Genomic DNA, 17,913 nt, shown 5'->3' on the forward strand with positions numbered 1-17,913 from the left:
TTTCCCCAATCCCAACCACCCTGACCAGTCCACTGGCAACCAAGAAGATGGTTTGATAACGCTGAGGTGCAAGGCAAATAACAGATCACTCTCAGGGCGTGACGGCCTTCAAACCTGTCTGGAACCAGCTGGGAGGGAGTCTGCCACATCTCTGCCTCTCTATTTCCCAAGCATGCAGCAAAAGCACCCCAAAAATGCCGACCTTCCTCCCCCTCCAACAGAATGGCAGGACACATTGTTGGACCTCATCATTTATATTGGAAAATATTTATGAAATCACTCTGGTATATCTTGAACCATTTGTGGTGATAAATTATAGGATGTTTTCAATATTTTGAAAAAGATGGTGTTTCCAAAAGCCATGCTTTTTAAGGTTGCTCCATTAAGCAGGAAAGGACACTGAGCAGAAAGCAGTGTGGACACAATACACATAAACATGTACGGTACATATAGAAAATGCATAGGTGTACTGTAACAGCTTAAACTACATATACGTATTATGGTTGTGTTGGACATTTCTTCTCTGCTTCCTCCTGGAGAGGTTCCTGCAGCTTCCCATTCTGAGTAGATTGTATTTCCTTTATATCCCAGATGAATTTGAGTGATATATCCTTCATATGTGCCTCAAGAATTTCGTCAAACCGTTCACTTTGTGATACTGTCATAATATTCTTCCAGTCTCCTACAGTTCCTGATGAAAAAGGAGCAGATTGAAGAATCAATTATCGATCCTAGTCTGTAGTGTGTTCTCCTGAAAAGAGCCCCAGCATTGATGCTGAATCCTCACAGACTTGCCCACCATGATTGTCCCACGACTGCCAGTGCTGATCATCTTTTTGGCCCTATGTATCTAGTACAATTCTGGAACCACCATTTTGTCTTCCTCTTCCCACAATATCCAACTGCTACCTTTATTCTCTCATAGCAAATTTATTCATCAGGCAGTAAGTAAAAGTGTAGGTTTTGGACTCAGCAATAGTCACAACTGAGATTTTTATAGTAATACATTAGTTTGGACAATTTTTCAGCAGAAAGAGGATATATAACATAAGCATGATTAAAATTAAATGGTTCTTTGCTTAACAAGAACAATCAGTTCTTGCACAAGGGGTCACAGAATGGACTCTTACTGCATTATTGGATCTGGAAGCAATATTTCTATTTATATAAAGGCCATGGGACTGCATACCTTAGCATGGCCCAAACAGTTCTATGAATGCCCACATCAGAACCCAGTAATGGTATGTGAAATAAGATCTGAAAAGACTGTTTCAGCCTACTGGACGACAAACTAATTGGGGATTTATTTATCCTGTGCTGAATTCAAAATGCCTCGTTTAGGAACTGTTAGGATTTAAAAGCTGTAAAATTGTATGTCAGTCATGTTTGTGTGATTCTTCAGTTTAACAGCATTTAAAAGCAGAGTTGCCAGTTCCAGTTGTGTTCAGTTAATGAGGATGACCTGTAATAGATCCTCTAAATTAGCAAGAAATATTAAAGGGTTAATGCCGGTATTCAAATATTTGAGCTGGTTTTCTTTCACTCACAGTGACTTGTCTCATGAGGGAGAATTTTGAGGCAACCTGTCAACTGTTGGGCTCTGTTAATACCTAAAAGGTCCAATAGAGTTGCTCTCTGCAGCAACATGAAAGGGCTGGGTGACTTTGGGCCACTCACTGTATCTCAGCCCAACCCACCTCACAGGGCTGTTGTTGTGTGGAGAAGAGGAGGAAAAAGTATCACGTATGTTTGCTGCCTTGACTTACTTATAAAGTAATAAAGGTGGAATCAAACTAAATAAAAAGCTGCCCTTCTGAAGGAGCAGGGAATCCCCTCACGGGGGGGTGGGGAGGCCACGGCAGAGAAAAGCCAGCTATTTCTCAAGCTGCAGGAGCACCATATTCCCCCCCCTCTCTCCCCCCCATTTCTTTCCCTCTCTCTTTCTTTCCACCAATACAACCTCTCAGCCTGGTTCAGCCCCCTTTTAAAGCTACATCTCAAGATCTGGAAGATCCAGGGGGAAAGCCTCCTCAAAAAGAACTGGACTCTTCTCTACCCAAACCAGAATGGCCCTGCAAGGCCTGGAAAATCGACACCATGTCCTCTCCAGTGACCAATGGTAGCTGAGCTAATCCCAACCCCAGGAATAATGTGAGTGCAGAATTTCCCTCTCCTCACGGTAAACTAATATAAATGTTCGTTGAATACTGGAGCACTTTAGCTAAGGATGATACAGAGCTACCTCAGGTATACGTTGGGGACAAGAAGTCTTGAGGACACAAGAGAAAAAGAAGTGGATTCTGAAACAATTTAGTCCCATGGTTAGCAGCAAGAGAGAAAAATACCAAAGTTTTGATTTTCTTCTGTCAATATTACCTTTGCGTATATGCTTAACGTTTGGTAGTCCAAAACATTCTTCATACATTTTCACATAATTTGCCCTAGGATCAGCTTTCATATTCTTTAATGTAGACATCTCCACAACTTTGTCTACTTCCTGGCTGCTCAGCTCTTTTCCAACAAATTTGCATATTTGAAGTACTGTGCCTCTAAGGTCCTGGAAGAAGAAGTATTGGCTTTTGGAATATTTCTACAGGAATCTTCTATACCCTTAATTTGGAGTAAGCTCCACTGAACTGCATGGGATTGATTTCTGGGTGAAAGCACTATATAAAATAGCATTAAAGGTTAAAAAAGTAACATTTCTTTATGCAAATAAAACACCAGTGGAAATGAAAAGGATGGAGATCCTGGACAACAAACACTTCCCATTACATCTTCATCAATTTCAGATGAAACAAGTTATGTGTGTGTAAATTACTATATGTACTTACATACATACCGTAGATGTAAACACATGCACACACACACATGTATCTATATAATGGGGACATGTTATATGATACTCTGCTGTTTTTTTCTCTATCCTAATAGGCTTAGTGTTATCTTAATGCTTTCTTGGTAGTTTTCTAATAGACGAATACAGATTTCTATATCTTTTTTCCAGATCAATAATTATAGGTTTTATTAATGTATTTTCAGCTCTGTATTATGTTTTATATCTTATGTTATTCATCTAGAAATGTTACAGTGAGTTGGGCACTATATAAACCAACTAACCAATCAATCAATATACATCCATTCCCATCATGGTGTTTTTTTCCTTTTGGGAACAAGCAATGTTATGCAAAGCACACAAAAGGAATAAGGCAAGCAGGAGAAAAAGAAATAGAACGATGGTTAAAACTAAACTACCGTATATATTACTCTCATTAATATTTAATCCAATTTATTCAGCACTTATTAAATCTTAATGCTAACTCATCACCTATAGGTGTTTCATCACCTATTTACAGTTCCATTCAACTTTTTATATTTCTCCTGACCCAATCTCAATTCCTTTTAACAAAGTGAGCAGAGCATGCTCTTATATGCAGTCATTTTCATTTTGTTCTTTGACAAATATTCCTTCTTGTCAGTGTACCATAATATCTCCTACCTTTATACCTATCAGCATTTGTGCATTTTAATTTTTTTTCTGCTCTTTAGTTGAATTCTGCTAATTACATGGATTCAAATATTTCAAAGAGTTTTAAGGATTCAATCCATATTTATATTCATTTTCAAATCAATATTTCTCATTCTACATTTCTTCCAGCAATCAATGAGAATCATTTGAGTTATTATCCAACAACATGGCGTTATCTACGTATGTATGCATTGTCTACATACCTAAGTATAGGAATGTTCACATCCCTATGAATATCATCAGAAAAGTAGTTATCCTATGTACTAACTTATAATGGGAACATTATAAGGGTTAATCAGTGACACCATCAAAGTAAACAATCAAAATCCATGTGGTAAAGTAGTTACTGGCCCTCTCCTTCCATCACTCATGCTTTGATCACCTTGTGGATTGCAACATACTCTACATGGGGTTGCAGTTGTGGAAGCATTAATGAACAGGCCTTGTTACCATGTAACACCACAGTTTCATCAGCTGCATTGGTTACTGATAAGTTCCCAAGTATAATTCGGGCTACTGGTATTACCCACAAAACCTTACTTGACCCAGGTATTTGAGAGACCCTCAATCTCTTGCAGTGCCTATGCTGTGTGATTAGACAGAGCTGGCTCTTTGGGACTTGTTGAACAAGCAATGTCATCTGGCAGGACTAGGGAAGCTGGCCTTTTTTATCATAGTATTTGCACCCTGAACCACCATCCTCTTGGAAATTCAGCTCTTCTTAACTTCTTCTGCTTTGAAGTGAACTCCAAACACTTGGCTCTTTAGGCTTGGATTAAGCACTCCCCTTTATGTGGGGAATGATGTGGGAAAGTGTTGTGGTAAACTGCTGCATAACTTATAGAGGAGAAGAGACCACATGGATCAATTAAAAATCACTGTTGACCGCAAAGGAATACTGATCAGCTGTTTGTCAGCTAGCAGAGCATTGGAGTCACTCAAAAGCATGTCTTCTGGGGCAGCAGTCAATTGATTTACTTTTTAAAAAGTGTCAACAGGCAGCAAAGGCTGCTTGGCAGGTTCTATGTTGTGCCCTCCTGCCTTAGGGTATATCTGTTCTTTTCTTATATAAAATTATTTGGTTTTATTTATTTATTGTTTTTTTAATTCTGTGAATCTACTATGAGTTCCCCTCCCCTCCACACACACATGTTTAAGTTTAATGTTAAAACTCAACACACACAAAAATCTATATTAGCAGTCAAAAGCAGTCAAAAGAAGGTTCAATACTGTCATGCCCTAGGGCAGGGGTGTCAAACTCAATTTCATTGAGGGCCGCATCAGCATTGCGGTTGCCCTCAGGGGGCCGGGGTGGGTATGGCCAGGGTGGGCGTGGCCTACTGGGTGGGCGTGGCTAGAGTGCGTATGGCCTACTGGGTGGGCGTGGCCAGCTCTACATCGTTCGCATCAAGGATGCCTATGGGGGCCTGGGCAGGAGTGGGACAGATCTGAGGGTCTCTGGCAGAAGGAGGGTCTCTGGGCCAGGGCCAAGGCAGTGGGGGCCGTTCCCTCACTGTTTCCAGGATGGCTTCGCAGGCCACATGAAACCACTTCACAGGCCGCATCCGGCCCCCGGGCCTTGTGTTTGACATGTCTACCCTAGGATTACCCAAAATCAATGCAATCATGTGGAGGGTCACAATAATTGTTCCCTTTAGGTCTGGCTACCAGCCTTTCCTAATAGATTAGGTAACCCATCATATCTGTTAGGGTGACCTCTGTACTATATGGATTTTGTCTGTGTACTTCAATGATTAAACTACTGATTAACCTCCATTATGTTAGTATGCATTATAAATTTCACAAAATTCCTTAAACATATTTAATACAAATATATTAAACAGCTCAAAGGGATGTTGCTTTGTCTTACTCCCCACTCAACCTTGTACTATTCCCTTAGCACTCTTAAGAAAAAGTTCCACACTTGGGTAAAAAAATCCATAATTCAATGCTATACCACTTTATTTACATATGTTCTAAATTATCAAATGCACCAATTTACCCCATGCCTCTAATAGCAATGCCACAGTCAATCATAGTTTATTTCATATAAAATAAAGTTATTGCACTTTTTGTGGAATTTGAAAAGTTGTTTGCTAGCTTGACGGATAGTTCCCTTGTCAAACCCTTAAAGAAGGATGGGAAGAGAATAGGGATAGAAGAATGGTGTGTTGTTGCTGTATCTCCTCTTCCGGAACTTGATCTGTCCAAAAGCTTCAGAACAAAACCGTGTCCCTTCTCTACACACTTTCAGGGGGGGAAAGCCCTGCTGAATCAGCTCTAGTTTTGCTTAGTTGCACAAACAGAGATTTTCAAATTCTTGGCAAACTCACTGGAATAGTTTATGTAGAATCCAAACTCTTCTTGGAAGAGTTGGAAATGGAAAAGTTAGAATGTTCAGAACATTCACAAACATTCAGCCATAGATAAAAATAAACTCTGCCCTTACCTGCATCTCTACTTGTCGAGGCCTATCACCTAAATCCTACCGACCTTGAGCAAAGAGTAAGAGGAGAAAAGAAGTGAATAGTCTCACCTGCATTATTTCCTCATAGCACAGGATGAGAATATTAAATTCATTTTGATGTGTATACCAGCCTTTCATATGATCGAAGACCAAACTGCTAGCAACTGTTGGTTCAAGCAGAGAATGGAAATAAGAGTGGTAATGCTTAAGTTAATTATGATTCCTCACATGAGCTATGAGGAAAATATTTCTTTTTTAAATATTTTATACACAAAGCCAATGTCAGTAATTCATAATGATTTTGAGGATCACTTCTTTTTAAGCAGCATGCATTATAAAATTAGAATAAGAACTCTTTGAAGGCCCTGTCTTTGGAAATGGAAAAAATTGCTAAGTGCTACTGTTATGTTCTTAGTTCGGTTAGGCATTGACAAGGCCGAGCGGTGAAACAGCAAGCATGTTTATTCACTAACAACAGAAGCTGCCCTAGAGGCTGCTTAACAGCTATATATACAGTTCACCTCTAGGTGGCAACCAATAGGTTTAAAGTAACAATTTCCTGCCCCAAACATAATTAACAGCCTGGAGACAGAGAGTCTGGGTTGCAGTAACAGACACCATTAAGCAATCCTTCACTTAAGTACAGCAATTAACGTCACACATTGTGCAACTGATTTCAGCAGTTGAAGCCAACACATTACACCCCTTCCCTCTAGATAGCTCATACTCTCAAATGCTTGACATAGTCCTGCAAATAGTTAGGCGGCCTTCATGACTGTACTGAACATCTAGGGGTTGCTGGGGTCCCCCAGTCTACCCACTCGCCTGCCAAGCTGGGTAGACCAGGACTCTGAGGCCCAGCAGATTCAGGTTGACTCGAGTCCCTTTGGCTGGTCTGTTCTAGTAGGTCCAAACCAAAGTCCAGTTGTAAAGCAAGGTCTACCGGGATGGCGCTCAGGGCTGTTTGCTGGTTCTTCTCAGTGGATACAGGCTGTGTGTCCAGAGAATACTCACCTACAACCATTCCCCCATCTCCTTGGCTGAGAGTCCTGTCAGAGTGTGCAAGCTCCTCTGTTGGGCTGCTGTCATGCTGCCCCTGTGGATGGCCCTTTTGAGAGTCCTGAGCCAGTAACTGGTTCTCTAGCCTCCGACGCAGTTGGTCAATGTGCCAGCAAATGACTCACCCATCTTCCAGGACCACATCGTGTGAGAGTGGCCCTGACACCTTAACAACCACAGCTACCACCCACAAAGCCCCTTGCCTGTAGTTCCAGGCCCAAACCCGGTCACCAACTTGCAAATTCCACAGTGGCTTTGGCTGTGCTGTGTCCAAGGCAACTCGGTCAGGGTGCAGCCAATCCAGTTTAGTGATTAAGCGTCGGCCCCATCTGAGTTCGGCTGGGCTTCTGCCCGTGGCAATGCAGGGAGTTGTGCATTGGCAGAGTAAGAAGTCTGCCAGTCTGTGGTGCCAGTCCCCTGTGATGATCCACTTCAGGGATTCCTTGGCCAGTCGGACCATGCGTTCCACTTGACCCTTTGAGGCTGGGTGAAAGGGAGCCGAAATGGTGTGCCTTATTAAATTAGCCCTGAGGAAGGACTGAAATTCTGCAGCGGTAAATTAAGCCCCATTGTCTGAGACTAACACATCTGGAAGTCATTGTGTTGCAAACATCCTGCACAGTTCCTGGATGGGTCCTGGCAGTAGTCATAGTTGGAACTGGTGCGACCTCTAACCATTTGGAATGACTATCCACCACAATCAGGTACAGCTGTCCCTAAAAGGGCCCAGCAAAATCAATGTGGATTCTTGACCACGGTGTGTGTGTGTCCTCCCCTCGGTGGACAGGGGCTTGCGGGATCTCGGGCCAAGATTGCTGGCAAGTGTAGCAGCCGTGTACTTGGGCCTCAATAGCTTTATCTAGCCCTGGCCACCAAAGGTAGCTCCTCATGTGTGCCTTCATCCAGACTATTCCTGGATGTCCTTCGTGCAGAGACTCTAAAACTCTGGGCCTTAAAGAGCTCGGGACTATGACTGACTCCTCCAAAGAATGCAACCTTTATGAGCTGAGAGCTCATCTATCCTTGTGTAAAAACTCTGAAATTCTGGCCCTGGACATTTATCTGGCCATCCTGTGTGCACCCAGTTTAACACACGGCTAAGCATTTTGTCAGCGGCTGTCTCACCAGCCACATCTCCAGAATGAAGGGGAGACTCTGGCAAGTCCTGTATAGCTAAGATGTGTGCAGCTGTAGCGGGATCTGGCTCTATGTGTGGCAGGGGTAACTTGCTAAGGCTGTCTGCATGGCCCATTTCCCAGCCCAGTTTGTGAATCAGCCTGTAGCTGTAGGCTGAAAGGAACATAGACCACCTCAGCATTCGAGGAGACAGAATCTGAGGTGTTTGTTTGTTCATAGTGAACAACCCTAGAAGTGGCTTGTGGTCTGTGAAGACCGTGAACTGGCAGCCATACAAGTAGTCATGGAACTTTTTTATTCTGGCCACAATGGCCAGAGCCTCCTTGTCAATTTACGCGTAGTTGTGCTTTGTGGATGACAGGGTCCTAGAGTAGTAAGCGATGGGAGTCTGCCTCCCATAAGCTATTTAGCTTGGAGTCCACCAGATGAATGCCTGCGGCATCAATGCGGAAACCAAGAAACGTGGTTGAATCTACCCCAATCTTATACTTCTTTTTTTTAATTTTACTCCCACATCACGGAACCAATGAAGGACGGCTTTAAACTGTTCAGCCGAAAATCTCCACTGATTCCCCTGCTATGAGGATATCATCGAAATGGGGGCATACCCCTGCAATGCCCTTGAGCGTGCGCTAAATCACTCCCTGGAAAAGCCCAGGGGCTACACTCACCCCAAATTGAAGGCACTTAAACATGAAGGCCCCCCGATGGATGACAATGATTTGGGCTACTGCTGTGGCCTCATCCACAGGCAGTTGTTGGTAGGCCTATGCCAAATCTAATTTAGCGAACAGGCGGCCTCCTTGCAATGATACCAAAATATGGCTGAAAACTGGCACTGGTTACGTGTGCTGTTGAAGTGCCCTGTTGATGGTGCACTTACAGTCAGCACATATGTGCACTTCTCCATTGGCCTTAAGTGGCATTACTATGGGGGTCTCCCACAACCCACTGTCTATGGGCTGCAATACCCCCTGACTAACCAGCTTATCCTGTGTTGATTTTGGGTTTTAAAGGGAAAGACACTTGATGAGGCTTGATCCATATTGGCGTTACCATGGGATCAAGCTTGAAGGCAATTGGAGGACCCATGTACTCCCCTAGGCTTGAAATGAAAAAATCTGCGAATTCTTGGCAGACTGCAGACATGTCTGCTGCTTGTGTCTGGTGAATGCCGGTTGCTTGAATGCCCAATGCATCAAACCAATCGAGCCCTATGAGGCTTCTGCATTGGCCTTCCACTACTATGACATCTAGTGGACCCTCAAAACCCTTGAACTGCACCATAAGGGTGGCTTCATCTTTGACCACCACTCGGGAGTTTTAGAAGTCTGTGAGCAGTAGATTAGATGGCCAGACTTAGGCCCATCTCTTGTTGTGATGGCATATGTGCCTGAATGTTCGTTGTGAAATGATGGACATGGCTGAGCCTGTGTCCAGCTTCATTTTGCATGGAACTCCCTGAAGCTTGACCTGGAGTCTAAGCGTCTGCTTAAGGGGGTGATGGGCACCAGTGCGTAACACGCTCCTTCGGCTGGAGCAGAATCCTACTCAGTGTTGACCAAGGGGCCCAGTACCTCTCCTGAATGAATCTTCTTGTGGACGGTCCCTCTGGTGGCAATGTGGCCTGGTTTACCACAGCACGTTGCTGTTCGGAATCGGCATTCTGCAGCCCATGCATCTAAGGAACGGAACTGCCTTCTCAGCTGGCCACTGTCCCTTCTCTGGGTGCTTCCGTAGCTTATCGTCATTGTAGTCTGAGTCGGTGTCTTCCATCCGCTCGGCGTCCTCGTGCTGGATGGCTTCAGTGCTTGGTGTGCTTTTGGAGGGCTGCAATGCTTTAACGGCCCCTCTGGCAGCTTCGACTGCCATGACCTCTTCCAAGGCCTCCTGTAGCGAGACAGTCTCCTAGGCGAACAGTTTTTGTTGGAGCTCTTGATTCCGGAGTCTGCAGACTAAACAGTCTCGTAATTTCTCCTCCAAATCTGCAAAATTGCAGAGTCGGGATGCTTGATGAAGAGCAGCAATAAATTCTGCTGCAGACTCGCTGGGCTGTTGCTCCTGCTGCTCAAAAGTGTGCCTCCATGCTATAACAGATAATTTGAGCTTGAAGTGGTCTCAGAGCTTTTTCTTCAAGTCCATGTAGGTGACCGACTCAATTGGTGCCGGGGCAACCAGGTTCTCTGCAATGTTGAAGGTGGCAGGACTGCACATGCAAAGGAGTGTCGCAGTCTTCAATCCATCTTCGTCAACCTGGTTGGTGCGGAAGTAGTTTTCTACATGGGAAATGTGGTACGCCCATCTCTCCGGATGTGTTACATTGAATTCTTCGAGCTTTCCTACTTTTGCCATGTTGAGTTGCTTTTGTTTCTTGCTCACAATGCCTTGCGCTGCTGGCTTCTGTGTTGGCCCTAGGATGGATACTTAGGGTGAAGTGGTCTCCAGCGTGGCTTGCTGGCAGACAGAGCGGTGGGGGGACATAGTTCCTGCCAGGCTTTGTGCTGGCCTCACCCCCTAGTGACTTCAGGCTCTCACGATGAAGCAGCACATCCCATCCTCATTGCCACTGTTGTATCTTCGGTTTGTTAGGCATTGAATGAGGCAGAGTGTTGAAACAGCAAACAAGTTTATTAACTCAGAACAGAAGCAGCCCTAAAGGCTGCTGCACAGCTATTTATACAGTTAGCCTCTAGGCGGCAGCTAATAGATTTAAAGTAACAGTTTCCCACCCAAACCTCATTATCAGTTTGGAGACAGCCAGTCTGACTTTCAGTAACAGCAACCGTTAAACAATAAAGCAATGTAGGCAAGTGATTTTAAGCAGTTGTGGCCAATACATTATACTAGCAAACTTGGAAACTGTTCATGCTTTGCATCTTTGTCCACAAGGAAAATACCTTACTGTTTGCTTTGTAAGTAAGGTTCAAAATGGCTAGCATCTGACAGAATGGAATACACTCCACTTTTCAGAAACTTTTGCTTGCTGTGAGAAGGAAACTTTTCTTTGCTGTCAAGATAGCAACTTAAGGAGAGGCTCACTTTTTCAGTCTGTGACAGGGGTGGCTGCTTTTGGCTTCAGCCACACCAGAAGGGATTGCCTATTTTAGTTTTCAGAACCTAAAAAAAAGCATGGTTGTCTTTCTTCCCCACAATTTGCTGATAAACATAAACGAAAAGGCCCACATGCAGAATTCAGAGCGAGGAAGGTTTATTAACATCCAGACTCATTTGTGTTCAAGAGAGGCTGACTAAAATACATGGCAGTGAAGACAATTACAGTTATAGCCTTGAGTTAAAGAATGATTCAGTTGGGATTGTTTTCATTCATCCAAGCCAATTGTTTCTGGCCAAGTTCACACCATTACTGTTTACCTACATTTCCTCTAGTGAACATAGATTCTTATTGCTATGTTGGCTGACATGGATTTTATTTTAATAGAGAGAGGTGGTGGTTCCTGGATGTTTCATTTTCCCCCCACACAAAACAATGAGAAGCAACTGTGCAAATGAGATTTAGCCTGGTGCCCCACTGGAGGGTGAGGACACTTTGGATTCATTAAGTCTACAGTTGTCTCTTATTGCTGAAATGCTTCAAACTGAGTGTTGTTGCTTTCAATAACTCCAGGGAGACACACTAGCACACTAGCCCTTTTTGACAGTGTTGTGGTAATTAAAGATTTTATTTCCATCTTACCGTTTCCAGATAAAAAATCTTGCATGTATTCCTCCAAATTAGTTGCATTTTCAATTCCTTGGAATGAGTTGTGATAATGAAAATAGGACACTAAAATATCTTTTGGATTTCGGTACACGTAAATAACCTGCAAGAATATATATTATATGTAATCTGTAATACTGTAAATACATTTATTTGTAATAAACTGAGGATACGTTCTAAAGTACATTGAAAAATGTTCTTATAAAATTATATAAATCTTTCTTTTTTCCTCTTATAAAATTATTTAAATCTTTCTCTTTTCCTGATATAAAGTACATTTCACTGCCCCCACGTTTTATTCTCACTATCATGTCACGAATTACAGTACACTGAGATATAGTAATTGGCTATAGAGTAATTGGCTATATTAGCAATGAAACAATAAATAATACCCTAATCAAGGAACCACCAACTTAGACAAACAATCACACTGTTGTTTACAGTAAACAACAGCCTAACTGAGGAACTACCAAGAACAGTCCTAGCAACACTGACAGGGCAAGCCACTTCTACATAAAGTGGGCAAACTCCACTCCTTTCTAGCACTCAGGATGTTACCCAGTTGGGTAATGAAATGTCTGCAAGAAAACAACCAAACTTAGAGAGCACCAAGGATCCCACAATTAACTCAAAGTTGTCTTGTGTTTATGTCAAGATTTTTCATTTAGGTAAAAAACAATCTTTTTTTAAAAAAAGGCAAATTGCTAAATACTGTTTCATCATCTTGTTCTGTTAAAGATCTGCACTTTATCTTGCTTTCTGCAGAGAATAAGGGAAAAGGTCTTAACAGAACTGGAAGGGACATTGGAGGTCTTCTAGTCCAACCTTCTGCTCAAGCAGGAGACCCTATACCAGAGGTAGGTAACCTTGGCTCTTTTATGACTTTGGACTTCAACTCCCAGGATTCTGGGAATTGAAGTCCACGAGTCATAAAAGAGCCAAGGTTGCCTACCCCTGCCCTATACCATTTCAGACAAATGGTTGTCCAGTCTCTTCTTAAAAACCTCCAATGTTGGAGCACCCACAACTTCTGGAAGCAAGTTATTCTACTGATTAATTGGTCTAACTGTCAGGAAATTTCTTCTTAGTTCTAGGTTGCTTCTCTCCTTGATCAATTTCTATCCATTGCTTCTTGTCCTGCCTTCAGGTTCTTTGGAGAATAGGTTGACCCCGTCTGTGGCAGCCCCTCAAATATTAGGACACTGCTACCTTGTTCTTAGTCTTCTTAGTCCTTCTCTTCACTAGACTAGACACAACCAGTTCCTGCAGCAGTTTTTCATATGTTTTAACCTCCAGCCCCCTAATCATCTTTATTGCTCTTCTCTGCACTCTTTCTAGAGTCTCAACATCTTTTTCATATTGTGGGGTCCAAATCTGGATGCAATATTACCAGTATGGTTTTACTAAATCTTGTATTTCAGTGCTATAAACATACAGCTTGATCAAGAAACCACATTTGAGGACAGCCCAAGGGACTCTATGAAGGCTCTAGCCCAGGGGTGTCAAATTGTCACCCCACGGGCCAGACACATCATCAGGAAACCGTGCCCACTCTATTGCTGGCAATGGAGAAAAAGCTCTGATACATCACACGACGTCACGTGATTTTGCAAGTTTGACATGTCTGCTCTAGCCTGATGGCTCCTGAAAAGCCTTCAAAAGCTTTGATGCCTTCCACTTGCCTTTCCTTGAACTCTAACTTTCTCTCAGCATCTCTTGACAGGGATACTTCTTCCTTAGACTTCTCATTGGGTAGTGATAATTCTTGTTCCTGAGAGCTATTGCCTTGCTTCTGTTTTTATTCCCACTTTGGTTTATGACAGGGATAGATTTCTCTTGCATTCAATGTTCATTTAGTAGATATTCATCTGTTTGTGAACTCTGTTCCTATATCACCTATGTCTTTTTTTTCTTATTTGGTTTTGGTTTATCATTTGATGTATAGCAAAATGGAATTTTTCTGCTCCAATTGTAAATTATGCCATTTTTTGTGTAGGTTATCATTAAAAACAAGCATGAAAAATCATTTGTGAAATTTCATTTCCAAACAGTTCAGGCAGGGCCATCACTTAAAATAATTAAATCCTTAATGACTCAGTACCTTGAGAAAGAATGGGTATGACCCCCAACCAATTTATGCTTCACTATAAAGCTTAGAAGTTTTGTCTTTTAAGAATTTGTGTGCACTTCTGGCTTTTTTTCTCACCTAGATAAAGGTTAATACTGCTTTATTACAGTACTTTTTCTCCTATAATCTGTTCTCTAGTGCAGGGCTCTTCAACCTTTTCACCCATTGTACCACTTTCAGGATAAGGCAATATCTGAGTACCACCAGTCGCCCAGCAAGGTGTCAAAAACTTAACCAAAAAAAAAGAGGAAAAAATAAAAAAGTACAGGTAGTCCTTGACTTACAACAATTCGTTTAGTGACTGTTCAAAGTTACAACAGCACTGAAAAAAGTGAATTATGACCATTTTTCAAACGTATGACTGTTGCAGCATCCCCAGGGTCATGTGATTTACATTAGGATGCTTGGCAACTGATTCATACTTATAACATTCAGTGTGCCAGGGTCATGTGATCAATGGCCTGGGGGGGCGTGGCCAGCTCATCACTCAGGTTGCAGGGTGCCTGTGGGGGGGGGGAAATCTGTGGATCTCTGGTGGAGGGGAGTGGGACTGGGATGGGTGTCTTCCATCTCTCCCATTGTCCCTTCCTTCCTTCTTTCCTTCCTTTCTTTCCTTCTCTCCCTCTATGTCACTTAGCAAGCAGCCTCTTTTCTGCAAGCAAGTGAGCTGGGCAGCAGCCTGGGATCAGCTGAGCCGTGCTCAGAAGTCGCGCTCAGAAACGCTGATCCCAGGCTCCTGCCCAGTTCGCTTAGCAAGCAGCCTCTTTTCCGCAAGCATGTGAGCTGGGCAGGAGCCCGGGATCAGCGTTTCTGAGTGCGACTTCTGAGTGCGGCTCAGCTGATCCCAGGCTGCATATATATATATATATATATATATATATATATATATATATATATATATATATATATATATATATATATATATATACATTCCTTGTATTTTTCAGCTAACTCATTATTATAGTTAGAATAGAGTAACAAGATTGGCCTACTTTTCCCTTTTTGGCCCTCAGTTTTTTGGGAAGTAGGTAATATGGCATATGTGAAATGAGGACACGAGGTGATGGCAGCTGGCTGATATCCACATTGTATATGTTGTATTCTATGGATGGACATCGACGTGGTATGGGCATATTTTCTGTTCCATTCCGATGGCCTTCATACAAAATCAAGCATAGAATATTCAGGGTCCAGATAGTTCCTAAAAGTGAAAATCAACTTGTTTTAAACTTCAGGAAATTATCTAGGTATCACATTATGTATATCACCAAGGTTGTATCAGTAAGAGAAGAAATAACTTGAGTTTGGTCTGATTTCAAGTGTAGAAATCAATTAAGACCAAGGGTGGAATAATTCATATAGGATCTGTGAGCAGAATAAACTTACTATAATTTCAACCATATTCTATGCTGTCAGACTTATTTTTAAGTGAATTCTGGGATTCTCCTCATCACAGAAATAGAATGTAACTTATGACATACTCATGCATCACCTAGAGAGAAAACTCATTAAAATCTAGAAATGTCCCATTTGATATTTAGAAATGTCTTAAAGTAAGCAAGAATAGTATTGATTATACTGTGAGTTGTATGAAGTAGTCTATGGTTCTGAAGTTCTGGATTGGGAGTTTTAGGATATCAAACCTATGTCTCCATATGCACTAAATTCTAAACTCTAGGCTTTACGTTTGTCCCTTTTAGAAATAGGGAGGAATTCATTTAATAATAGAGGTATTGGTTTTTTGCTACTTATAGACCTCTTCTTCCAAGGGGTCCTCATTGAGGAAGGAAGGAAGGAAGGAAGGAAGGAAGGAAGGAAGGAAGGAAGGAAGGAAGGAAGGAAGGAAGGAAGGAAGGAAGGAAGGAAGGAAGGAGAATGGCAGGTGGCATTACTGAAGTGCAACCTCATGGTTTTACATAGATACATTCTTTTCCTTCTTCTTAGCTTTAGAGCTCTTCAGACAGAAAGGAGCTTGAAAATTGTTCTGTCAAAGCCACAGCATACAGAATTCTCCAAATTCTTAAAAAATCAAAGGTGGGGAGGGAGAACCATGCAGTCAATGAGGTCTGTTCTGTGAGTAAGGCTTTAATAAGAAATGCCTGGTTTGAATGATACAGACCAAGTTCCAAAATAAAGGCATGTATTTATGAAGAGAGAAACTAACAAAGGCTACAATCACATGCACAAAATTCCAAACTAAATCAACATAATCAGTGCAATATATCTATTCACAAGTTAGAAATGTGGCATGAGAAAGGTCCATCTCCTGCTTGGATGGAATCCAGCATTTTTCCCTACCTCTCCTTTCAAAAAAACCCAAACCAGAGAAAATCGTTTTCAGAAAAACTATTCTTGAAATTCTTCTGTCTAAAAAGCCCTTGGATACAAAAGAAAAAGGTAGCTATCATGACCTCTTTTTTTCGAGGTGATAGATGTGAGTCAGAGTATGGAGGAAGTGATGGGGTGAATAGTAAAGAGCACCAAGCTGTAGTATAGAAAAAGTTCCTTCTTTCTCTTGGGTCAAAGCAGGGGAAGAAAGACTTAAATATTTTCTTTCTGGGTGGGGTTTCCAAGTAAGGGGATCCTTACTTGGCTGCAATACTTTCAAAGCATGCTGTGAACAAGATCCTTATTATGCAGAATTCCCTTGCTCAGAAAAGGATACCAACATGGAGGATTACTGAGATACACTTAGCTCTATTAATTCCAGATTTATTTATTTTATTTTATTTTAAAAAGCTTTTTTAGCAGATCTATTAACTTTTTATAATTGCAGAATGATTTCCAACAAGAAGGGTTACTTAGAACATAAAGAGGGGCAGAGTGAAACTTCCCAAAGAGAAAGTTTAGTTACAGTATGAAATTCAAATATACATTTCTCATATCATATTGCAGAATTCTTACCAGATTTTGGATAAGTGACTATGAATATATCACTGTCCCTGACTTCAAAATCTTCTACTGACTCAAGAAAGTCAAGTTTCACTAATTCTTTTGACATATTGCATCCTTTATAGTTGAATAATTCTGAATATACTGCTTTTTCCATAATAACAGGGCTGCAATAAAAGAGAAATTAGAGTTTTTCCCCCTCCTTAATGCTACCAGCATAAACAGAGTGTTGAGATCTCTCACTTTATATAAGCCCTTTGTTTCAATAATTCACACTTGGTAGCCTTCTTCAGCGATGATCCCCAAGAGAAAACAAACTGGAAAAATTCAGATATTTTTTCTACAACTGTTAAAATGGGAAGTCAAAACATTACATTTAAAGTCTACAATGTTATCAAGAGAAAAACAAGGAAGATGAAATTTTTATAGCTCTTATATATTCCCAGGAGACGGAGAAACGTTTTGAACTTAATTTAACAAAAAGTAATAAAAATATCATGTTGGAAAGAGGAATTTTAAAGTGTTCTGCAGAATTTAGTGGAGACTGATGTTAAAAATGTTCTAGGAGATCATGTAATTTAGAAAACCCAGTGTTTATTTTCTTAGTGTAATGTCCATGGAGTTTCTAAATCATGATGGTTGTCCCAAAGGTGCTGTTCAAAAGGCAAATGGAGTTCCTTAGTTTTTTTTCTTTGAAAACATTTTGCTTCTCATCCAACAAATGTTTTCAAGAAAAAACAAAGAAAGACCTCCCTTTGCCTTTGTCAAATTTTTTTTAACAGGGTGCAATTATTCTTGAAAAATGTTGTAATTTAAAAAAAATAATAATTGTACCATTTAAGTTTAACATTTTAATTTTTCTATACTGTTTTATATTTTGATGCTTTATTGTACAGAATCCCCAGTTCAGAAATGTGAAATATAAATGAATAAGTCTTGATATAGCTGTATAAGAGAATTTTCTCTCTCTTTCTTTCTATCAT

The 17,913-nt window shown here is 41.3% G+C and overlaps 1 protein-coding gene across 1 annotated transcript; it reads right to left on the bottom strand.

Moving 5' to 3' along the window:
- Nucleotides 1-497: 497 nt before the first annotated feature.
- Nucleotides 498-17,300, bottom strand: LOC310632758 (amine sulfotransferase-like; the record flags this gene model as incomplete). Its single annotated transcript, XM_083350177.1, has 6 exons — nucleotides 16,943-17,300; nucleotides 15,031-15,239; nucleotides 11,887-12,013; nucleotides 6,066-6,160; nucleotides 2,377-2,557; nucleotides 498-691 (listed from the first exon to the last, which is right to left on the bottom strand). Exons 1-6 carry the CDS (start codon nucleotides 17,085-17,087, stop codon nucleotides 498-500), a joined length of 951 nt encoding a protein of 316 aa, XP_083206303.1. The 5' UTR covers nucleotides 17,088-17,300.
- Nucleotides 17,301-17,913: the final 613 nt, after the last annotated feature.

Source organism: Vipera ursinii (assembly GCF_947247035.1).
Source record: "Vipera ursinii genome assembly, chromosome: 1".
Taxonomy (NCBI): Eukaryota; Metazoa; Chordata; class Lepidosauria; order Squamata; family Viperidae; genus Vipera; species Vipera ursinii.